The sequence below is a fragment of the Vigna unguiculata genome, chromosome 2 (genome assembly GCF_037176805.1).
Source record: "Vigna unguiculata cultivar grain cowpea cultivar isolate G323 ecotype 2 chromosome 2, ASM3717680v1, whole genome shotgun sequence".
NCBI lineage: Eukaryota > Viridiplantae > Streptophyta > Magnoliopsida > Fabales > Fabaceae > Vigna > Vigna unguiculata.
The window spans coordinates 22,303,643-22,328,287 of NC_140793.1; the positions used below are offsets into that span (position 1 = coordinate 22,303,643).

Genomic DNA, 24,645 nt, shown 5'->3' on the forward strand with positions numbered 1-24,645 from the left:
AGAGAATAATTTATCATTATGTTTCCCCTTAAGTAATCAAGAGTTTGACTAACTTGGCTGCTTCAGTAACCGTTGGTACTGATAGGCCAAGTAATGAAATTTGGATTTGTTTTGACAAATTTCTCTATAAACACTTCTAAGAAAAAAAAAAAAAAGAGGAAGCAAAAACTACATTAGCTTCTCCATAATATGTACAAGTTCTCGCATATATCTTTCCCAAATCTTTATTTTTTTAACCTATTCATTAATTAATGTTAGCTTTATAAAAAAGCTTGTTTCATTTTCTGTTATTTTTTTTTTCTCGTAAAAGTCCTTATGGAACAAAAGAACAAGCCCTTGGTAGTTTTATTGAAAAGTGCATTAAAAAATAAAAAAGAAAAGGAACAGGTAGACTTGAGAGGATTACAAAAGGCATGACTATAAGTCTCCTAGCTCAAAAATTTCTTTATTTTTCTTTCTCTCTGTATTTCATGGAACTCTTAACATTAGGATTTGTTTACTTTGATTGTATTTTCTTTTAGTTGAAATTGAAATTTAGAACTTGTTGTTGGGCCTCAATTGTGATGGTGTTTCTGGTTTCAAGAGGCAAGTGTGCACCAAGTGAAGCACGAAAACACCAAGCCAAAGCATTGGAAGTGTGACTTCAGAAGCGTGTCAACTCGAACATTCTAGACCCTATTTTTGAACCTTGGCATGCAAGACAGTTGGGAAAAGAAAGCATGTGTACCAAGGAGCATGCAAAATGTGACTCTAGGCACGCCACTTTTAGTAGTTTCCAGGCTAATTTGAAATTTAAATTTTGGAGCCAAAATGACCAAGTCATAATTCCCTATATAAGGCATCCATGTAACCTTGTTTCACATCTTTGAATAAATTGGATTTCTTTGACAAAATGTGAGACCATTGAGTTCTCTTGACAGTGTGATACTCTCTTGTTTAGAGTCTTATCTTGACGTCTCAGGAGTTCAAGTGGTGTTTCAACCTCTCACTTATCTTTAGTTTACTAAAAATAGCATGATTCTTCATCTCTTCTGTTCACCATCTTTAATTTTTGTTGTACTAAACATTTTAAGTTCATTGAATTTGTGTGACTCGAAGCTCAATCATGAGTTCATTGCTTGAAAAACAAGCACAGAGGAGATTCATGTAATTGAGGTAATGATTTTACAATGTTGTTCAAATTGATTCACCAAAATTAAAGGACTTCATGGTTTACAAGTGAGGAGCTACTATGTAGAAGATCAGTCTTCCATACTCATAGTTGAGGTTGCACCATTTACTAAGCAATTTTTTTTTTATATTTTGCATCAGGCAAAAATGTGTTATGGTGTATTTTAGAATAGTTTAACATGTTAGAATAGGTTAACTTATCTTCTGTCTATCCCTAGGAAAGCTAAAATGTTGTTTTTGTGGTACCTATTTGTTACCTAGGTGTAGTCTTTTCATATCTCCTTTTTGTATCTTTGATGTAAGGACTCATAAATAGTCAGTTAAGAGATGAATCAATCTCTTAGCATTATGTTGTAAGAAGGATATTAAATGCATTACTAGAAGTTGGTAGAATATTAAATATATTACTAGAAGCTAATAGAAGATTCTAGAGATTTTTTGTAATTATTACTTTAAGGTTAGAGTTCTATATATAGAGACTAATGTACTGTTTCAAATGAACTAATTGAGTAAAATCTTCTTTCTTTTATATTAATTCTTTCAAGTTGGTATCACAGCTCCTAGGGAGCCATGCTTTCGCATTTCTTCTTTCTCGGTCCTCATTAGTGTTGTCTGAAGTACAGCCATTTCTTTTAATTATTGGGTTGCCTAAAGTGCCCCCAAGTTGTGGTTTTGTCATTGTTGCTACTGCATCACTTCTATCGTCGTCGCTGCTGCATCACTGTTGTTGTCGTCGTTGTTGTTGCTGCTGCATCGTCGCTGTGCATTGTTGCCATCAGTGTTGTTGTTGCATTGCTGCCATCACTGCTGCTATCACGCTATTGTGTTGCTGTCACTTTTTGTCTTACCTTTCATTTGCATTTAGGAGAGGGCTAAGGAATCCTATTATTTACTTAATATGGAAGTTCCAGTAAGCAATGTTGAGCTTCTAACTTCAGAGATACATGCACTACATGTTGAAATTGAACGTTTGAAATCTCTTATGGAGTCCACCAGCAAGTCACTTTCTGGTACTAGCTCTCTAGCTATGACGGGTAAGAACTTCAATGCATCTTTTAATGTTTCTAAAACTTTATGTAAGGACTCTTGGGTTCTCGACTCTGGTGCCACAGACCATATGACCCTTCATTCATTTCTTTTAACATCATATGTTTCTATTTTCGAAAACCAAATTACTGTTGCCAATGGGACTCATATACCCATAACTGGACATGGTAATGTTTCCTTTCTGTCATCCCTCAATCTTAAAGATGTTCTTCATGTTCCAAACCTTTCTAATAATCTTATTTCCGTTAAAAAACTTACTCATGACCTAAAGTGTTTTGTAACCTTCTTTCCCATTCATTGTGTTTTCCAAGATCTTGCCATAGGGAGGAAGATTGGAACTGTTAAGGAACAGGGAGAGTTGTATTGTTTTAACAACTTGGGAAGTAAAGATAGTATTAGTGCACAAGCAGGTACCTCTTGCCTCCATTCTTGCACTACTTTTGAGTCCTCAAATTTGGCTTCTCCATCGTCGTCTAGGACATAAATCCTTTCCCATTCTAAAGTCCATGTTCCCTTCCTTATTTTAGAAAGAGTATATTGAGTCATTTAAATGTGATGTATGTCAACTTGTAAAATACCATCGGGCCACATATCCTCCTAGTAATACAAAGAGTGTCCATCCTTTTGATTTAATTCATTCTGACGTTTGGGGACCTGCATCAAACTATAGTATTTTTTGTGCTAAATGGTTTGTCACGTTTATTGATGATTGTACCCGTGTTACATGGATTTTTCTCATGAAAGAAAAATCCTAAAATGCATAGGGGCCAGCCCCGATAATGAAGACAGTGCAAGGGATTACATAGAATTGTGGATGTAAACCACCAATTTTGCACATTTTAGAAGTATTTAAACTACCCAAACAAAATCAGGCCCAAACTAGAAAGGTTAAAGTATAGGTAATGTGAATCACCTGTTTAGTGGAACCACCAAGAATTTAATTCTGCATTGCATAATATTGAGGAGCCAGCTCAGTTAACCATAGGTAATCAACTCTAGTTAAATTCCGACATACTTGTTATTAGTTTGGACCAATTCGTTGAATATCACACACTCTGGTTTTCTCCGGAATAATACAGAAGAAGGGTGGATCTGCACCACCTGACCACTTGCCAAAGCCCTGCCATGTAACTAAGCAATAAGAGACCTTTAATAGAAAAATAAATTACATACGCAGTTAAGGATTCCAGTTGGAGTCAAAATTCCAAAAAGAATTTCAAACATAGAAGACCAGAGTTTGACCTAATTACAGGAGGGAATTGAAAGCATGCCACACAGACAGGACAGCCAAGAATTTCTATCTTTAATTAGATACCTGTATGTCCCCTCTGGCTGCTTTACAACTGCATTTAGGAAAAATGAAGCAGCTAGCCATCTGCGGAATTGAAGCAAATCATCTCCACAAGAAGAAAGATTAAGACCCATTTGTTCAACATGTCCCTTAATCTGCCTGAAAAAAGTAATTTGCAAATGTGAAAGCATAAATGTCTGGACTAGATTACATTAGAAAAAGTATCATGAAATCCTTGATATTTAGCTTAACATGATAAAATTACTTGTGAATGTCACGAGCATGTCTAAGAGACCGGCTATTAATATAATTTTCTTTGCACCATTTTCTAAAAACCTTTTCAGTCTTTGCTATTCCCATCTCCATTGATCTCTTCTCCAAGAAATCATTAGATGCTCGATACACATTAATCAAAGTGACGTGGTCTCCTTCTGGACTTGAGAAGCATTTAGTTGCAGTTCTTGCCTGGTAAAATATGAGAGAAATCAATAAACAAAACAATTTTTGATAAATACCAAGAGGGAACAGAAGTATATGGAAAAATATGAAGACCAAAACCTCACACAGTCAGTCAACTATGTTCAAATCATGCACATACATGATATTCATAAATATTTTTTTAAACAGTTAATAGAGAGATAGACACACTAGTACTATATATAATCACTGACCATCCATATGTTATGTTTCATCATACAATCAAAATAGAATATAATAGGAATACAGTTGGAGTTCAGTCCTTAAACCTCTTCTAACTTGTCCCGAGGACTATAAAATATGGATTCCACAGACAGCAGAGCTACAGTTATCAACATCTCCTCCAAGCAGTTAAACTCACTAGCTAAAATAAGAGCTTTGGAATAAATGGGATCCAAGGGCAGTCGAGCCATTTGATGTCCAACAGGATCAGATAGTAGACATTCATCTGTTAGGGCACCCAACAAAAATAGCTCCTCCAATGATTTTATAATAGCTGCCCTGTTCAAACAAGTCATAAGCACAAGCATTGGGTAACATTTTACCAGGTCAAAATACTTTTAAAAATTATAGCTAGAAATATCCCCAAAAAATGCTACTTTATTTCTGGAGAACAATGTATGTGACACCATCAGAAGCATTTCGACTCACTAATGAATAATGGCCAATGCAAAATAGTCGATCACTAAATCCCTTATACAGTATTGTATTACATCTGGTCAGAAAGAAGTGGTCATTCAGTACTATTGTTAGGTGCATAATGAACATCATAAGTGAAAACAAAAACATGGACTAAAATTATCAATTTGATGCAGCATGACCAAAAAATAGCAACATAGTGGATAGCATGATGACTGCCATACTAAAGATTATATAAACAAAATAAATACTTCAATTAACAAATAAAAGTGCTTAAACTAAAAACTATCGAGATATATGGTTCTGTTGATCGTGGTCCATGTAATGGTTTTTAATAAATGTGGTCCCTGCATTACTTATTTAGTGGATGAATATATTCCCAAAAGTAGAGGCAATAACATACGTAACATTTAATTAATTTTTGGTTTAAATGTCATACCTTTCATATCATTTTGGTATATGAATAATATCTAGGTACTCCTTTAATAACTTTATTTTTCAAGATAAAGAGAAGTTATCAAACAAAACATGGAATCACATAAATATCCACAAATCCAAATGTAGGGAAACTGCCAGACCAAAATTCTGGAAGGTTCTACCTTGAAGGTTTATCAATAAAATCAAACCCTAGTATGTCATCAACACCCAGAGCCTTGAGCTGCAAAATAACATTAGAAAGGTTGCACCGCTTAATCTCTGGCATTGTTGAGTCCTCAAGTTTCTCAAATTCTTTTCAGGATATAGACAGAAGCATTTTCCAGGTCCTTCACGCCTTGCACGCCCACTAATACCCAAAAAGGCAATGTTATTAATCAATTTGTACTACTCTTAAAATTCATCAAATATCTATTAAATTCATGAAGATAATTTTAGCTGAAATTAACTATGAAAACATACCAATGATTTCAAAACAACCAAAACTAGATTTAATAGGAGAAAACATAAAATAAGTCAATTCAAGAATGAGAAATTGTATAAAATAAAAATGTTCAGAAATTAAAATATTTCATGAAAGCGAAAAATGATACTTTACATTCACAGGTTTATTCTTTTCTTATAAGAAATATTGAGAGGTTTATTATCTTCCACTTTAACCGATAAACAAAATTTAAAGCAGTCAAGCACATGCAAACATACGAATTTAAAATAAATAATAAATACTAGAAACATTGATGGCAGACTCACATCTAAAATATCTCTGTCATGCAATACCGTGTTTCCCTCAAGAAAACCAGAGATGTCAATTACAAAACTCAACTGAAAAAATGAAAGGACGTCATCCACAGTCAAATTGAGCCAAATTTCATTTTCATTAACCAAATTAATTCCACCATTATTTACAAGTCACAATTAAGCATTAAACAGACTCACACATAATCTAGTGCCACCTTCTTTGCAGAGCCTGGGACTTGGATGTAGGCACTATAATCAAGGATTCCATGCCTTTTCCAGGGTCATAGGAACGTGCTTTAACAAATCCAGGAACAATTACATATTTGATTCCAGGAATTGTTACTGATCTCTCAGCAATATTAGTTGCCAATATCACCTTCAAAAACAACATAAATAAGCATAATACGGCTAAAAAAAATAATAACCAGATAAGATATAAATCTCAAGAGTTTATTCTAACTCCATATAAGTTCGCATTACATAGGTGGTGCTCAAGTTCAAAATTACAAAGTCAGAGATAGCATTCTGTTATTTCAATGTATTATCTGTAGGAATTATAGCAAGGCAATTGACTTAGTTTCTAAAGCAAAAGCAGTGTTATTTGAGAGAAATAAAGCATCAGTTGTAGCAGAGGTGATGACTAAGATAATAGTAGCTGCAATGGATGCAGTTAAGGTGATGGGTTCAGTAAAGGCATATTGTTGGTTGGCAAAAACAATTGCTTCACGGTAAGTGTGACTGCTAGTAAAAGTGGTGGTAAAAATAAGAGAAGCAATAAATGACAATGTTGCAAGAAGATGACATTACTGCATAAACGGGAAACAAAGGAGCTGGATCATGTTCAGAGTGCATAATACTGTTTTCTTGCTTACACTAATCAACTATGAATAAGATGATCAATACACAAGTCATATGTGTGCAATACAACTTCCATGAAAGTTGCATAATTAAAAAAGCAATCTGAAATCATGTGTGCATGTCCTAAACCTACTGGAACTCAAAATAATAACCAGCATTCACTTTAAATTTAACATAATCAGAGAAAATGAAGGTGTTTCAACAGAAAATACAACTGTTAAAAAAAAATAGTTTTAGAAATAAGTAATCAAAAACTTTTACCCCTTTTATTTAATTCTACCAACAGCATATATTAATTAGATCAAACGCATGGCTAGTGTACCTTGCGAAAACCAGATGGATCTGGTGCAAAGACCACATTTGCTGCTCAGATGGAAGAGCGGCAAATATAGGTACAATTAGAAGCTTCTGATTTTCTTGAGGTAATTGTGGGAGTTTCTTATTGATAAGCCTTTCAACAGATTCAATCTCTTTTTGCCCAGTCAGAAATACTAGTATATCACCAGGACCCTCCTCTAAATGAATCTATAAAATCAAAGACATATATGAATTTAAGTTTAAGCAGCAATTATATGAACTTTATTTTCCATTCATCATGACAACGATAAGCATGAACCAGAAATACCATAACCAAGAAAGAATAGAACAGGATGACCATGCTATATTGAAACTGTTAATACAAAAAATGCATACACAGAAACAATGCACCAAGACTAATGCATTGTTTGGGATCCAAAAATCTCTATCTAAGAATAAAATAAAAGTTAAATCACATTATATTGAAATACATGCACTAAATAAACCAAAATCTGGAATATTGTTATCAAGGAAGCATCTAAATAATCTGTCTCTGCAATGCGAGTATTAAATATATCAACAGCAGTCGGGTAAGACTTCAACCTTGCAAAATATAGTCAGCAACTGCGTTATGTTTTTCTTCTTTTTGGTCAGTCGGGTAATTCACTTCATCAAACATGTTTTTTTTTTCTTTAAATGCTTTGAATTATTGTCAGAAGCACAAGAAGAAACATGAGTATACGAGAAGCAATAAAGAGGGATAATCTCGTTTAACAGAAAAATGCCATAGTGCATCTTTGCTCCTTTTATTTGAACTAAAAGACATTATCAGCTCCAACCCAACTTCGGCCAGTGTCCTTGGATATTCCTCTCTCCTTCATTATTTCTCTAAGCTCAGTTACACTTTCCCATTTGCCAGCATCTGCCAAAGTATTAGACAATGCAACATATGCCCCTGGTCTTCCAGTAGCATTTAGCTTAAAAAGTTCATTTGCAGCTGATTTTGCCATCTCTATATTACCATGGAGTCTGCAAGAACTAAGTAGAGCAGACCACACATCCGAATTCGGTCTCTCGGGCATCCTCATCACAAATTCCAAAGCCTGATTCAGCCTTCCTGCTCGGCCTAACAAATCAACCATGCACGCATGATGCTCCATCCCTGGCTTTACCAGGTATTCATTCTCCATCCTGTGAAAGATCTCCCAGCCCTTGTCCACAAGTCCAGCATGTGCACAAGCTGAGAGAGCACTAAGGCATGTCACATTATTGGGTACAATGTCATATTCTTTTTGCATCTTTCCAAATAGCTCAAGTGCTTCATCAGGGAATCCATTCTTCCCGTATCCATCAATCATAGATGTCCACGAAAACACGTTCTTCACATGCATGTGGTTAAAAACTCTTTGAGCATCTGAAACTCTTCCACACTTTGAATACATGTCTATAAGGGCACTTCCCAGTTTAATGTCAGCATAAAGTGGAGTCTTCATGAGCTGACTTTGTACTTGTTGCCCAATTTCGAATGCCGCAAGCATGGAACAGGCACCAATTACACTAGCAAATGTAGAAACATTTGGCCTAAATTTCAACCTTTGCATATCAATGTAAACTTCAAGAGATCTTCTCGCATATTCGGATGTCTTGCTGTAGCCTTCTATCATCGCATTAAATACTACCACATCCCTATCCAAAGTTTTGTTAAATATACGTTCAGCATCTTCAAAAGACCCTTGATTCATGTAACCAGAGATGAGGGATGTTGAACATACCACGTTCTTCTCTGACATCACATCAAATACAGTCCTAGCATAAGCAGTCCTCCCTTTCTTAACATAAGAGTCGATCAGTGCAGTGCAAAGAACTTCATCTCTCTCAACATCAGATTTGAGGATTTGAGTATGCACTATTCTACCCAGATCACCAAGCAACGCAACATTACACCCAGAAGTAGACGCCTTTAAAATCATAGAAAAAGTAAACCCATCAGGTTTCTCACCAGACACTAAAAGCCTACGCACCAAACCAAGAGACTCTTCAACCTGACATTGTTTGATATAGCCACTAATCATATAATTATAAGCAGATAAAGTTCTATCCCCCAAATCATCAAACACCTGGCGTGCATATCTCAAATAGTTACATTTTAGGTATAAAATAAGTAGCTTGATAGAAATATTGGTGTTTGGAACAAACCCAGATTTCAGAATGCAGGAATGGATCTTTTGGCCGTGGGTAGGAGTCTCGGAATTAATGAAATGCTGCAGAGCACTGGATAACAAAGTAGAGGGAGAAGCAAAGTCATGGTTTTGAGGAAATGGTTGATGGGGTGAGATGAGCGAAGTGCAGAAGGCACGTGACGACAAGAAGGATTTGAATATTCCATTGTTCATCCTCTCATCGGCATCGCCAAGTTAAGCAAACTCTGCATCGAAAATACAATGGAACATGGTAACTAAATCTGCACAATCAAATAATTTCAAATGAAACTTACAAATGCAAACTAAATTTATTGAAATGAATTGACATTCATTGAGCATAAGAAATTTTCCGGTAACAAGCTCAAAGAATTTGACTGAATTATCATAGAATTAAATTCAAATATATACCTGTCAATTTAGCCCATTTCACATGATTTGACCCTGGCCCACATGGGCTGGGCCAAAAAAGCCCACAAGGCCAAAAAAGCCCTAATTGAAAAAGCCCACAGGGTCAAAATATCCACAAAGGCCCTGGGGCTAGGGCCAACCCATGGGCCTTCTTTAACATAAAAATTATTAATTATACATGCAAGAATCCAGTCAATTTTCAATTGTAATGGCACCTAGAAACAATAATATTCAACAAAGCCCTTACCCCGAGTTATGTGGCTGAAAGTAAAAAAGGTAGATTTTTGGCAACAAACCATTATATACAACTATGAAATCAGCGATAAAAATTCACATAATTTTCACATAAAATGTCAGAATAAGAAAGTATTCCATACAAATCTTTGGTCCCAAAATCACCCAGAAAAGTAAAGCAGACAGAGAAGGAGAAAGTTTCCATGAAAGCCTTGGAAATTATATCATCGTGGAGTGAGACCTAGTGTCTACAATTAGCAGAGCAATACAAGCAGGGTCTATCAGTTCCGCCATGAATTGGTAAAAAAAAATCAGATTAAACACTTCACTGCTCCAAATGAACCAAACACCAAAGATCCAAGAGAGTAACAAAAATTTCTTTACCTACACCACTAGACTCAATGATGATCCAAAAGTCTGCAACAATAAGATAAGAAGAAAATGTCTTTAGTTAGCGTGCAAGCTTAGGCTTGATCACAAAAGCAAATGAAGATTCCCAACTTTCATGTTTTTTTAATTAGTTGATACAGAACATACAACTAGGAGCAATCAACAGCTAAAAATCATCTTAACTTGCAAAAAATTCCAAACATTTGAGAATTCTTTTTTTATTTGTACCAGCATTTTCAGATGGCCAAGATTTTCAGATGTGAGATCATCAACCAAAATCAAAGGATTACTCTTAGAGTGGTTCATATTTAAAAGCTATTGCACACAACTGCATAGAGAATGATATTTTTTTCATTAATTAAAACTAACTTACATAAAATCCCTTACAGAAACTATATATTTACATATCACACTAATTCATCTAGGTAACGACAATATGAATTTTAGCATGCTAAGAAGTGAGAATATAAATGATTTGGTCCAAAAATGGGGAAACACTTCCAAAGTTAGCTACTAGAGAACCACACGGAGAGCGAAAGAAAAATGGGGAAAAGTTATCAAATACTTACATGCACGCAGGTGTGAAAAGGTGTGGGAAAAGTTGCAGACTTGGGTGGCTCAATTATGTTAGACCTAATATCAAGAGAGGCAATTTTAATTATATAGTAAAATTAACTCTCATCTTATGCTTTCACCAGTTCTTACTAAAAATTTAATGTTCATGGATAAACTTATACATGAAAAGTTTATAATTCTTCATGGATAAACTTTTTTGACTATGTAGATTGAACACTTAACTAAAGGTAACATTTGACTGAACACAAATACTTGTGTTCAACAGAGAACAACAAGTTAATGTGTAGAAAATTAATGTGGAAATCTATTTCAGTTCTGATGGGGCATGCGATGAAGAAAGCATAGTCCTAATGATATTAGTTGTGAGGGAAAGATTAGTTAAGTTGTGGTAGAAATTAGCCATGCGAAGTTTGAGGTACCCTAAACTCTTAACTCTTGTATTTGAGGTTCCCCACCCCACCCTTTTCTCTGACTAAAATAGTACAAGTCCTAACGACCTACATTAGCAATTTCTAGCTTCAAACAGAACCTAATCTTCCAGCCTCTTAAACTCACCCCTATATAATGAGACAAGTCCATGTGATCTTTAAATCCTTGGTTTCCACCCTCCACATCAGTTAAAAGCAACATAAACAAAATGTATGAACACATGCATAATCAAAATTAACGGAACAGGAGAAACATCAGTGAAAAGTAGTGCCTACGAAACCAAAGTGGGAGGAACAATTTCTGAGTGCCACTAGTGTAATCATTCAAAATGATAATAACAAGGACCACAATCTCTCCAACTTCCCATAAATTTCTACATTTTTAAAACTAAAACATGCTGCAACCTAAAAGCAGCTTTATCAACCCTCCTGCCTGGTGATCTTTGCTATTTATTACTAGTTTGGGTGGAGAACTATCCATCCAAACCTCTAAATAAATTTAATGTGCTTTTCAACTAATCAGTTTTTTAGTATTTTCCCATTTCTTAAAATCTTCACCTAACACTGTACAACAATATACCAAATAGGAACATGTGCAAAGATCCTAAACCCCTTTTAAACTTTGCAAAAAATATATTTAAATGCCTTTCTTCTTTATCAGGTTTATAGTATTTTCCAAATTCTTAAAAATTCTCATGCAGGATTGTAAAAAGGAAACATGCAAAGATACTAAAAAAATCCATATGCAAAGATACCTGCTGAATACGTCAGTTCAGCTAGCACTTTTGTTTATCAGAACCATAACATGTTAAAAAGATCAATAAAAAAGAACAACATCGTTTTTCCTTTCCTAACTTCCACTTACAAGCATTACCAGACGAGATAAACAAGGCAAAAATACATAAACATCCATTCACAGCAATAGACATAGAAAAAGGATAGAAAAAATTAAGCAACATAGTAGAATCCTTAGAAGCCACTGTAAAAGACAATAAACAAAAAAAAGTATTGCATACAACAACTCCAACCTTATACATATTAAGCCACTAGTTTTAAAAGTCTTTAGATAACTACCTGGCCTCTTCAATTCTCGGTCCCACTTTGATTGAATTTGTTTGAGCTCCAATGTTATCCCTTCGCTCCGTCCCTGGAACAGTAACAAAAATCATTACAGAGACTCTGATTGAATCCACTGTTTTCCCTCACAAGGGGCGTGAAAAATATATTTTGACCACCAGTCAAATCAAAACAAATAAAAGAAGACTTACTGGAAGTGAAATTTGCCGCCGGAAGTGGATTTGTTCCACGAAAAATGTATTTGGGGGGAGGTCTCAACGGAAGAGAGCGCAAAGAAGAGTTTTTATCGAAAATGTCCCCATTAAGTAGGTTATGAATATCATACTGTTATTCATTAAAATAAGTTTATGATTTTTTTTATCTACTATAGGATGTCAAATTCTGAATGACTTATTTTCTAGCATTGTCAGATTAATTTATTTTCTTTTTAAAATTAATTATGTTCATTAATTTATAAATTTGACAAATATTAGGTGATTTGAACTCTGAAAAGATCAAAGTTAAAGAGCAAAAAACCCAACAAAAAGCTAAGACCCAACGTTAAGAACTGAAATAATCCATGGTACCAATTTTAAAACACTATAATTTTGAGAATTAAAATGGTCATTTATTATAATGTAACGATTTTTAGATGGTACTCACTCTCGTAGTAAAGTGTGTAAATGGTATCTGCGGTATCCGCTTTTAATTTTGTCTTCGTTTAATTCCCAACTTGATACATATTAACGGACCAATTATCCATTTTAATAGTGTAAAACAAAAAGACTACATTGATATATATATTAATCGACTAATTAAGCCTTTTAAATATCTTTTAAATATGAGTTATTGTAAGTTAACAAAATGTTTTTGACAAAAGTTTTGACAAACTTTCTTATTCAGATAAAAAAGTATTATTTTATTATTTTATTTTAATTAAAAAATAAAAATTTAATCTACTTTAATTCTAATTTTAGAATCTTTGTTAAATTTGTCAAATTTTTTGTTGTCAAGAGATAATTTCCCTTTTAAGTATTTGGCATTCTCTAAAGGATAATGATACAATGCCTCAATTATTTGATCCCAATCTTACCTGCCTACGTGGCATCCATTATTCTAATATTTTTAAATGAAAGAGGAGCAGTGACACGTGAGAGAAGCTCGAGTGAATCACTACGTCATTTTTCATTTTAGACCACACTAAAATGTAGTACAGTTTTATAAATGTTGTTTAAATATATTAAATACAACAATTTTGTAAATGTGACATAAAGCAAATCAAGACCCACATTTATTTTAATGTTGTCTTGAAAACACGTGGGCTAAAAAGAGATATGGTCCGAAAGAAAGTGAAAACCACTTTTAAGAGTTTTTCTTCATTTCCCTCCCTTACGTTAGATCGAAAAATGTCTCTGCCTGTTGCACGTTCACATATTGTCTCTCTCATTCACGGTTGCACACCACTCCATCTCCTACGTTGACTGTTGCCAGTTCAACTATGTTGCCTCTCCAGATCAACCATCGCCACTTCCTGTCGAGTCCAATTGCGTCGCGGCTTCCTCTCGAGTCCAACTGCGTCGCGGCTTCCTCTCCCATTCACTGTTGCGATTTTCATTTCTCTGGTAGCTAAGCCATCGTTTCTTCCCTCTTCATTTCCGTTTATTGCTCGTCGTTCTTTATGGTTTCTCTCTAACACTCATTGTTCTCCCCTTTTGTAATTTTGACATCTCACATTCTAGGGTTTATCTCTTCTGCATCTACATTGTTTCTAATCTCTTCATAATTGATCGGTTCAATCAAGGTTTTTCTCTTACCTCTGCAATTTAGTGTTTAGTCCCTGATTTTTTTAATTTCTTTGAATTTGGTTTAATTAATTTTGCTTCTGAGATGAGGTTTATTGTTTTTGTTCTTAGCATATCTATCATAGTTCTTACTGCGGAATGACCAAACTATTGTTCATGAAAAACTTAGAGTGCCAGAGATAGGAGGTGTAAGAAAAAGAGCTTCTGTATATATAATATAAATTAAATTTGTAATCATATTGTAGTAATTAGTTTATAAGTAAAATAGAAGTAAAGTTGTAATCATACTTCTCTAAAGATACAGAGTAGTTTCTTCAGAACCTGTGATTACATCTAAATTTTTCAGAATATAAATTGTAAATGGTGCTAAAACCTCTGTGTGCAGAAGTTGTTATTATAACCGATGCAATTGAAAAATAACCATTGTGCTGCTTTGTCAAATTGTTACAATTGTTTGGTAAACTATTTTCCTTTGCAGGGCCCCCATCATATAACGCTTTGCTGTGAGACATTTTTTATGCTTTATATGAAGACAAATTTGTCTGCTTGGTTAAATTAAATATTCCAAAGAAGAACAGAATGAGTTTTATATGTAATCTTATTTTAGTCATGCTTAATTGACTCTGGTTAAGAATATTTGTTTGGTAAGGCTACCTTTTGCACCTTCACTCAACCAAAATAAGAATAAGAAACATACTAATAATGTTGATGTCGTATTTTTGCTTATGCATAGTATCTATTTTTGGTTCAAACAAACACAATAAATAATTCGTATCAATAACTTGTGCTATTGTATTATATTATGACCTCTGTGTTGTTCTGAGGCGAGTTTTACCAAGTGGTATGGAGGGCACAGTTATAAGAGAAAGCTACTAAAGTTTTTATTGGTGATTTTTCAGACTTTGTTGGTTCAATGTTCCCTACAACAATCATATATAGCTTTCAAGGGAAGTAAGAAACTTCTTTGCATCATTTGGGTAATATTAGGTCAGAAGCTTTACTTAACTCTACATAGCCTCAATATATAATAATGTTGCCTACATGACTATTAAACACACCTTAATCTTTGAAAAATCTAGTAGTGTAACTATCACTTCACTATATATCACTTTACTCCTTTGAGTGGCATTTTCTGAAATTGAGATACGGATAATTCAAAATTTGTGTTTGTTAGCTAAAATAATTTACGAATTATATCTGAGAATGCATTCAAGTACCAAATTGATAACAGTTAAGTTGCAGGCAGAAGCAGCATCATCCAGACAAATTCCATATGGGGTAGCACAGAATGAGGTGGTAATGCTGAACCTGCATTTGTTATATGCATGGATGTTTGCATATATTGTTAGCTAACGAATTTGTATCTTCAGGTAAAGGAATGGCAAGATGCATGGGATGAAAAGGAAAATAAGGATTCTGAGAAGCAAGGACTTGATCAACATGGTACCACTATCTTTGGGACGTTTTTATCAACTTCAGTTTTCTAGAAAGCACATCATCATCCTTGAGTTGCATGGCAATATATTTATTTATTTTGGTTATAACTTGTAGGAAACAGAATAATGTTTTTGAAAAATTAATGCATACTATTCTTGTGTGAATTCTTCAAATGTACAGATTCATTTTGGAGCAAGCTAAAGACGAGGCTGCTAGGAAGGTATTCTAAAATTTACCTGTTATTATATGCATAGAAATTTGTTCTAGAATTAGCATCATTGCACATTATCAGAAATTTGTTTACACCCTTATCAAGTTTGAAGCTGATTATGTGAATATTGAAGTTTTAATTGGAAATAATGGCATGTCTTAGATGCATACATGGCTTAACCTACCCTTCCATAAGAGGAGTTTGACATATGAAGGGATGCATTGGTTTTTATTTGTGTCAATTGCTTACTATTTTATTGATCAAACCCAAAATTTGTATTTTCAATATTATTATTATTATTTGGAGTCCCATATGGTATATCAATATATCAGCAGCTGTTTTGCATCATTGCCTCCTTCCCTTGAGGCAACAGTAATCTGGTTTACTTGATTTGCCCAGTTGAATTTTCATTTAATGTTGGACCTTTATTTTGTAAAGATAAGGATAAAAGCATTCCAATGTAATGGGATTTTGTCGTTGGTTATAGGAGAGAGACATTCGTATTATTATTTTGTGCATGAATGAATGTTACTCACATGCAACTTCTCTATTTTGTAAATCTGTTTTTGACAAACTATAATTTACCCTTAAACCATTGCAAGCACTGCAGACAGTGGTGATATTTGAGGATGTTATTGAGAATCCATGATATTATTAAATAAAGCTGTCAATTATGCTTTTAGTGAAACTCAGCTCATTGATTGTCATGTTCCAACAGGTGGGTGCAGAAGAAGCAGAGAGATATAGCGTTCAAGGGAAGTAAGAAATTTCTTTGCATCATTTGGGTAAGATTAGGTCAGAAGCTTTACTTAACTCTACATAGCCTAAGTATATAATAATGTTGCCTACATGACTATTAAACACACCTTAATCTTTGAAAAATCTGGTAGTGTAACTATCACTTCACTATATATACTATTCATTATTTAAAACACCTAAATTCAAATCTAAAATAAAAATATTTTTCCTATATTTTTTATTCTAATGGTATTGACATAAAAAATATTAGTTCTTAAAGCCAAATTTGTTTCACAGTGTAATTTTATATTTTTAAAAGTTATTTTCAGAAATATCACACTTAAAAGTAAAAGTGAAGAAAAAAACATAAAAAATAAATTGAGAACTGTTTCTCTAAGGTCGGGCTATGCTATGGCATTACATGATTGAAATGTCACTTTTCTTTTCGGTGATATTTTCACTGCTGTTTGCTGTTTGTGGAAACTTTGTTGAAGCATTATTTATGAATTAAGAACTTCTGGGTAGATTGGTAATTTCATTGAGTTGAAAGAAAATTTTAGAAAAGATGTACTTAGTTTTACCTTGGGATTGAAGCTAGAGGCTTTGGTAAGAATTAGGAGCAGTGAGCGTAAGACTATTGATTTTTGCTAATCAATGGTGTATTTTGTTGAAATGGATTTTTAATTGTTTTAATTTTCATATTAGTTTTTAATTTATTTGTTTAAATGTTGTGTGTGGTGTTAATGTGTTATATAATGCTTTAATTGTTTATTTGTTTAATTTTTACTATTTTAATTGTTTTAATTTTTATATTAGCTTTTAATATGGAAACCATATCAGGATTTTTAATTGTTTTAATTTTCATATTAATTTTTAATATGGAAACCATATCAAGATTTTTAATTGTTTTAATTTTCATATTAGTTTTTAATTTATTTGTTTAAATGTTGTGTGTGGTGTTAATGTGTTATATAATGCTTTAATTGTTTATTTGTTTAATTTTCATTGTTTTAATTGCTTTAATTTTCATATTGGTTTTTAATATGGAAACCATGTCAGGATTTTTAATTGTTTTAATTTTCATATTAGTTTTTAATTTATTTGTTTAAAATGCTTTAATTTAGTTCATATTATGTTAGTGATCAGAAAGAGGAGTACGATTTCTGAAGTTGTTGTGCTTCAACTATTACAACACCTGTTGTGGATTCTATAATATCAAGTTTGTTATTAGCTTACATTAGCAAATTATGGAAGATGTTATTCCTATTTTTATTTAAAATTGTTAATTTTAGAGAAACTTATACTATGTTATCATCTTTTAGATTAAAGATGATGGACAGAGAGTGGACTAAACTTCCAAGATTTAGTAAAGAGTATGCTAATGGTGTAGAGTTATTTTTAGATTTTGCATACGCTAGCGGAAGAGCTCAAGGGAATGAGATCTTATGCCCTTGTTCCAAGTGTAGAAATCTTTATTGGGCAACAAGAAAAGTGGTCTATGATCATTTAATAGCTAAAGGATTTCTAAAAGGATACAACACTTGGGTAAACCATGGGGAGTCAATACAATCATTGCCTACTCCAAGTGATGACGACATGGAAGATAATATAGATGGATTATTGCATGACACATTTAGAAATGTGGTAGAAGGAAGTGGGGACAACACTGGCCCTTTAATTCGTTTGGGGTCTTTTTTTCACTTTGTGTCAAAAAGTGATCCAAGTGCAGGATTTGGATTACTTAGAAGCCAATATTGTAGAAATACTTTGTCAAATGGAGACGATATTTCCTCCTAGTTTTTTGACATAATGGTTCACTTGCCTATCCATCTAGCAAATGAAGTAAGATTGGGTGGGCCAGTTCAATTTCGGTGGATGTATCCGATTGAGAGATATTTGTGCAGACTTAAAAGTTATGTTCGAAACAAGGCTTATCCTGAGGGTTCTATTGCCGAGGGGTATTTAGCAGAAGAAGCTTTGACACTTTGCTCAAGATATATGCATAAAGACGTAGATACAAGATTGAATAGAAAAAGAAGAAATTATGAAGGTAATGATTTATGTGATGTAGATGTTTGTGATTACTTTTCAAATAGAGGTAGTGCTTTGGGTGGTAAGAAAAAAGGTAAACTATTCTCTTTGGATTTGACATCTAAGGATCAAGCTCATCGATACCTCTTATTCAACTGTGATGAAATAAACATATACATCAGGTGTGATACTAGTTTATTTTTTTTCATTCTCATCTTTTGAATTATACCTTAAATCACTAATAAAGATTATTTGTTTTTATAGAGAGTATGATAAGATTTTAAATAGGAAGACAAAAAGAAGAAAGTGGATCAAAGCTAAAACCCAAAGTCAAGAGTTTAGTGAATGGTTCAAAGATAGAGCCATGAGTGAGGATGTATCACTTCAACTTAAGGAATTCTCTCGTGGTCCAAATACTGTTGCAAGGAGGTTGTCAGGCTACCTCATCAATGGTTACAGATTTCATACTACAAAGAGAGATGCTAGACGCAAAACTCAAAATTCTGGTGTAACTTTGGTTTCATTAACACCAAGTTATGCAAGTTCCAAGGATGAAAATCCTAGGATAGAACCCGTCACTTATTATGGGGCAATCAATGACATAATTGAGTTAGACTATTATGGGCATTTTAAGTTTGTGATGTTTAAGTGTGATTGGTTTGAGAGTGATGCAGACAAATATGGGCTTACATGTGTTTATTTCAACAAAAAATGTTACCAAAATGATCCCTTTGTGTTGCCTTCTCAAGTCCACCAATGCTTTTATGTTGAAGATCCTTTTGAAACAAGTAAACATTATGTTTTGAAGACGATTCCAAGAGATTTATTTAATATGGGTGATCACTCACAAGTAAATAATTCTGATAATGATGATGAATTCAATTGGGTTAGGGAAGACATGCCTGTAACAGTAGCTGAGAAACCTTCTAAAGATTTGGAGAAAGATTATTCTGATGATCTTGATTTTGATGAGACTTTGTTTGACTATATGGACTAAGAGGAGGATGGCTAGTGTTGATAGAATGGATTTTGTAGTTTGGATCTTTTTATATAACAAGATGCAGAATTGTAAGATAAGTCTCTCTGCTTTAGTTTGACATGAATAAGTCTCTTTGTTTTTCCTATAATTGTAAGATAACTTTTTAAACATTTCCTCATATAATGTGGTGTTGATAGAATGACTCTGTTTTTCTGTTGTTCGTCTCTATTTAAAATTTTGTTATATGTTTGGTTGTATGAACTATTGTTGCTATCATGAAATGTGGTGAATAACTTTTAAAATTTCCTTAGCAAAAGTTCCTCAAATATCAATTGAGCTACTGTACAAATCTTGGTGAAATGTGGTGAAATGTCATTTTGTATAATTGTCCTGTACTGAGAAGAGGGTTTATCTGCTATTTTTTGAATCCCGAGTATTGGAAGTGTATTGGATAGAAACAGCTCTGCATTCAAAACTTTTTGTTGTTTCAAAAGGAGTTTCCAGGAATTAACGAATTAGTTGTTTTAAACTCTTTTATGGCTCAAAAATGTTTCATTTTCTATGCTGATTGAGTGCAGGGATTATTAGGTATATGCTGATTAACTATGATACACAGTTGTAAAGGTCATGATTGAACAAAAAATACAAGTATAGAACACATGTTAGTAGGTGGTTTATGTCACTTTATCCCTCAAGTCTTTTTCTTTTCTGTTGTAAATTTCAATGTTTCTAATTCAGGTGCAGTTGGTTTTTTCGTAGAAGAACCTCTCCTCTTATGAGGCTCGTGTGCTAGACCACCTTTAAATGTTTTCATCGAGAGATTTATCCATTGAAACTGTGTGGAACCATTTCTTTTCATGACAGTATCAATTGAGCTACTGTACAAATCTTGTTACTGTACAATTCTGGCAGGTCTATATCAACATAAATATGTAGCCATTAAATTGATTTGTTTTATGTTGCAGGTCAACTTTAAAGAGGAACACATAACAGTGGTAACGGTGATAAATTAATTTCTTATTTCACTAACACAATGTATCAAAGTTAAGCTCTGAATGAAAATTTGGCTTCCAAATTTTATTGCTAAATTTTACTACAGATTCTTGAAGTCAAGGAAGCAGTTGAAGAAGCTATAGATTGCAGTTGAAGATCTCTAAGAACCATATTTTGTGTACAACTTTAACAGACTCATATTTCTTCCAAGCCACATTTAGGTTCATTTATGTGACATTTCAGGGATACACAAAATTTGCAACTCTAGAATAAGCTTGAATAGAAAACTTAATATTGTCTATTCTTCATCTCTTTATCACTTATATGTTTATTATTCTTCATATCTGCATCACTTCTCACTTATATGTATTTCCTTGCTTGTTAGTTATGCTTAATTGCTTTTTTTTTCTTACTTATTTTTGCTCTTAACTTCCTAAAAGTGTAGATGAAACCTCAAGGCAGCAACATTCAAATGAGTGCTTCAAGTATGGAACTTCCTCAAGTAAAATCAAGCAAAGAATTGCGAAGGAAAATGCAAATTTCACATGGAAAGATGACAAGCAATCAATGTAGAACTACTGCACCTAGAATTGCTGCTGAAACACAACTAAACTTGCCTACTTTTAAGTTGCATGACCATGCAAATTTGGATAGGAGGCTTAGCTCGAGAAATCAGAATGGGAAACTCAAGAAAAAGGCAGCAAATGTAGCTGATAAATCAAAGGAAAAGCTACTACAAATTGAAAGAGCATTCACTCAAGTCACTAATTCAAGTGCTGATCAACAACCCAATAAAAAGGGAGTGTCACAAGAGGAAAATTCTAAGAAAAGGAGATTGCCTATGAAAGGAACGATGGTAGATGATAACTCAAGATCTAAGGAAGGACTAGTGATTGAAGATGTTGAATCAATGACAAGACAAGGTGCTGCTCCTAAGGATACAAAAACAAAATTGGGGTCAATGTCAATTGATCAATTTCTTAAAGAAAATGGAAGCACTGATGATGAAGACGAAAATATTCAAAATGGAAGTGAGGAGGCGGAACAATATGTTGGAGAAGGAAATACATACCAAGATGAAGATGGTGAATTGAATGAAAAAGAAGGTAAATATTTTATTATTAGCATTTGACAATTTGTTTTTCATATGTAATATTTAATTTTGTGAGTTGAATGTCAAAATAGGGACAAAGAAGAAAAGAACAAGAGGACCAACTCAATGCTTAGCAATACACGGAAGATCAATGCAAAATCGTCCAGAAGTTGTATTGGATGCAGATGGAGAACCTATTGGTCCGACTGACAAAATTGTAACTGACTTGAGTTATTTCCTTGGCACAATAGCGAGGAATTCAACCTTTTGTCCCTTGATTTACACAAGTTTCAAAGCTCTACTCAAAGATAAAGATAATAAGGCTCATATATGGACATATGTTCTGGTATGAAAACTAAACTTATATTGATTTGGCGACATAAATATTTCTTAAAATTCATCCATTTAATGTTTTTTAATGTAGGAAAAGTTCAATATTAGTGATAAAGGAGAGAAAGCCGTATTTACTCGTATAAATGATGCATGGAGACGCTACAAAAGTTTTATCAAGAAAAAACACTTTTCAAAGTACTCCACATTGAAGGATCGGCTAAAACATCGTCCTTTATTCCTTTCTGAAGCTCATTTCAAGCAATTGCTCAAATATTGGAACATTAGTACTATCCAGGTAAGTTTATTTCATGTCTTATTACGTTAAAGCTACGTGTTATAATCTACCTTGATTGTTATTTTTCTCTTATCTTAATGTAGAGCATTAGCGAGAGAAATGCTGCAAATAGAGCTAAGCAAAAGTACATCCATCGCATGGGACCAACTAGTTTTGCTAGAATTCATGCTGAATTGGTAATATATTTCTACTTATGTCATCGTATGTTTTATATTTAATGCAAAATATGCTAATTGACCTTTTGCTTATTGTAGCGTACCAAGAAAGAGGTAGGAGAAAAAGTTACTCAAGCTGAAATGTTTATTACAACTCGTCAACGTCGAGAAGGCCGAAAAGGAAAAGAATTGGATGAAGAAACACATAATGCTATTGTATGTTTACAATTCATTGTATAGATTCCTTTTTCTCAATATAAATAAATCTCCTTTATTCATTGTATAGATCTACATAATGATTTTTTATTTTTGTTTTATTAGATTAAGCTTCAAGGTTCCATTCAAAACTCAAGTGATTCTGCAGAACAAACATTTAAATCACTGTTTGGAAAAGAAAAGCCTGGGAGGGTACGTTGTTACGGAAAGACTATGACACCATCACAATTTAGGAAAAATGAAGAAATTGCTGCCATCAAGAAAGAACATGCAAACGCAATTAGTGGTATGGCAAAGGAAATACAAGATCTACGAGCAATTGTAAATTTTGTGGTAAGGCAACAAAATCCAGATTTAGATGAAGAGGACTTAAATAATATGATGGCACGCGTTTTAGGTAAAGAAAGTAGTGCAACAGGGCCATATTCATCTGCATCAACCCATGATCCGCAGGTAAAGAAAGTTTTTAATTGTACTTCCATCATTAATATCAATGTAAAATACCCAAAAGTTTAATACTAAATAGGATATGGTTAGGATGTTGCAATAACTACTTATTAATGCTTTAGACTCTTAGCAACTAAAATATTGGTATTTTGTGCTTATTAGGTGTTACATTAGATAATACTATACTATAAACTCTCAAATCATGTTTGTTATTTAACATCTATGATACATTATGTAAGAGAAGAATCATGATGAGTATAATGTTACATTTTAGGTCTCTACTTCACTCATGAACATGCATTTGTTGGAACTTAGAAATGATTGAAAACATGTGATTCAATGCACATTTACATGTTAAATTTGACTTAATTAACTTGTTATAATGTATAATATGTTGGAAAAATGTGATAATATATTTTGTTGTTGTTTGTAGCTAGAAGACAATGAAGATCATGAAGACAATGAAGGCTATGAAGATTATGAAGACAATCTTATAGAATAATGATCTTTGTTATGTAGTTAAGAAACATTAGACATATTATATTTTAGCTTTCTAGCTAAAACTTTGAAAGGTTCATGCTTAATAATGACTTGAAGATAGTTATTTTAATAGTTTGCATTCTAACATTGAAATATATGTATGAATGACATTTAATATGCATTCAATTATGAATATTTTGTGTACGAATATTGTTTCAGGTATTGATTATTGTGGTGTCTAATTGTATAATATTGTGATTTGAAGAGGTACACTCTTTTCACATTGAACTTTTCTATAAAAACACATTCTAATAAATGTGGCTTAAACTCAAAGACAATATTTATAAGGGTGTTGTCTATTATAAGGATATTAAGCCACGGTTTTAACAATGTTGTCGTACTGAAAACCGTGGCCTAATGCCTACAGCAACGGCCACCTAGACTACGGCTAAGAAACTGTTGTCTAAACTTTAGCCCACGGTTTTTACGATTTAGGCCATAGTTTTGTGGTGTTGTCTAAAATACTTTTTGTTGTAGTGAATGTTGAGGTTGTGATACACACGCACATGAGGAAAAGTAAGAAAAAAATAATTGAACGTTGCGGTTTAAACTAAAGGTGAGAGTGCGGTTTAGGGAAAAGCGACAGTGCTCTTTTGGGAAAGAATAATAGAGGTGGATCGCTGCCATAGCTTCGTGGACAATTGGAAGCCCTAATTTTGGTGTTCTTCTTCTGCAAAATATATTTCTTTTTGCAGGTTGTAAGTTTAATGGATATAACATTTTTTTGCGGATAAGACACTCTCCACATTGAAGTCCGATGACATTGACAAACACATTCTAAGCTTTGTGGTTGTTGTTTGTCAATGACATTTGATGTTTTTTGCAATGAACAAAAAACCATAATTATGTATTTGGTGCAGGAATTGCATTTCTTGGATTCAATATCTGTGTTGTTCATCAACATTTTTTGAACAGAAAACATCTTAGTGCAGAAAGGCATATTGTGCATTTTTTGAAGTTATTGGCTTGCAAATGTGTGTTGTTTATGAACAATTTTTTAAGAGATGTTAGTGCAAAATAGGATATTCCAATTTTACCATACTCATTATTAGGAACAATGAACTTCTAACATTTCTGAACTTAATTGGAACTAATTGGAATTGAAGATTGAATTAAAAACCAACTTCTTT

At 33.3% G+C, this 24,645-nt stretch overlaps 2 protein-coding genes, 1 long non-coding RNA gene and 2 pseudogenes across 14 annotated transcripts; 3 read left to right on the forward strand and 2 right to left on the reverse strand.

The window, feature by feature from the left end:
- LOC146888447 (uncharacterized) overlaps positions 1–19,844 on the forward strand; it is a 45,581-nt pseudogene extending 25,737 nt beyond the window's left edge.
- On the reverse strand, positions 3,134–7,313 carry LOC146888449 (pre-mRNA-splicing factor ATP-dependent RNA helicase DEAH10-like; annotated as a pseudogene). The gene is made up of 8 exons (XR_014992952.1): positions 7,281–7,313; positions 6,989–7,180; positions 6,013–6,173; positions 5,224–5,408; positions 4,255–4,486; positions 3,774–3,973; positions 3,533–3,667; positions 3,134–3,337 (listed from the first exon to the last, which is right to left on the reverse strand). The product of XR_014992952.1 is annotated as a pre-mRNA-splicing factor ATP-dependent RNA helicase DEAH10-like (transcript).
- On the reverse strand, positions 5,810–12,615 carry LOC114173440 (pentatricopeptide repeat-containing protein At1g28690, mitochondrial-like). 6 transcript variants are annotated; one of them, XR_014992990.1, is made up of 8 exons: positions 12,458–12,615; positions 12,264–12,336; positions 10,755–10,818; positions 10,180–10,212; positions 7,556–9,377; positions 6,978–7,180; positions 5,996–6,173; positions 5,810–5,881 (listed from the first exon to the last, which is right to left on the reverse strand). XR_014992990.1 is itself a non-coding variant. In XM_085669863.1 (4 exons), the coding sequence occupies exon 4, from the start codon at positions 9,343–9,345 to the stop codon at positions 7,768–7,770; it is 1,578 nt and encodes a 525-aa protein (XP_085525989.1). In that variant the 5' UTR covers positions 9,346–9,377; positions 10,180–10,212; positions 12,264–12,336; positions 12,458–12,615; the 3' UTR covers positions 7,196–7,767. The 6 variants fall into 6 exon arrangements, 1 of the variants encoding a protein (XP_085525989.1); XR_014992989.1 differs by lacking the exon at positions 10,755–10,818; XR_014992992.1 differs by lacking the exon at positions 10,180–10,212.
- On the forward strand, positions 13,487–15,658 carry LOC114166914 (uncharacterized). Its single transcript, XR_003600046.2, has 5 exons — positions 13,487–13,867; positions 13,985–14,046; positions 14,947–15,034; positions 15,290–15,340; positions 15,418–15,658. It is a non-coding gene; the product is annotated as an uncharacterized LOC114166914 (long non-coding RNA).
- A 182-nt stretch (positions 19,845–20,026) lies between the features above and the next one.
- Positions 20,027–23,599, forward strand: LOC114169540 (uncharacterized). 6 transcript variants are annotated; one of them, XM_085669862.1, is made up of 9 exons: positions 20,027–20,438; positions 20,543–20,657; positions 20,877–21,542; positions 21,622–21,875; positions 21,954–22,157; positions 22,241–22,333; positions 22,412–22,528; positions 22,634–22,981; positions 23,409–23,599. In XM_085669862.1, exons 3-9 carry the CDS (start codon positions 20,882–20,884, stop codon positions 23,475–23,477), a joined length of 1,746 nt encoding a protein of 581 aa, XP_085525988.1. In that variant the 5' UTR covers positions 20,027–20,438; positions 20,543–20,657; positions 20,877–20,881; the 3' UTR covers positions 23,478–23,599. The 6 variants fall into 6 exon arrangements, with proteins under 6 accessions (XP_085525988.1, XP_085525987.1, XP_085525986.1 ...); XM_085669861.1 differs by having other exon boundaries at positions 20,882–21,542; XM_085669860.1 differs by having other exon boundaries at positions 20,543–20,614.
- The last annotated feature ends 1,046 nt before the right edge of the window (positions 23,600–24,645 follow it).

Excerpts from the sequence above, each read along its gene's own strand:
- LOC114173440 (XM_085669863.1), bottom strand. The coding sequence starts at position 9,345 with ATGAACAATGGAATATTCAAATCCTTCTTGTCGTCACGTGCCTTCTGC.
- LOC114169540 (XM_028054748.2), top strand. The coding sequence starts at position 20,882 with ATGAAACCTCAAGGCAGCAACATTCAAATGAGTGCTTCAAGTATGGAA. Across the intron at positions 21,543-21,621 it reads TGAATTGAATGAAAAAGAAG|GGACAAAGAAGAAAAGAACA; the intron begins GTAAATATTTTA and ends ATGTCAAAATAG. Across the intron at positions 22,529-22,633 it reads AAGAAACACATAATGCTATT|ATTAAGCTTCAAGGTTCCAT; the intron begins GTATGTTTACAA and ends TTGTTTTATTAG.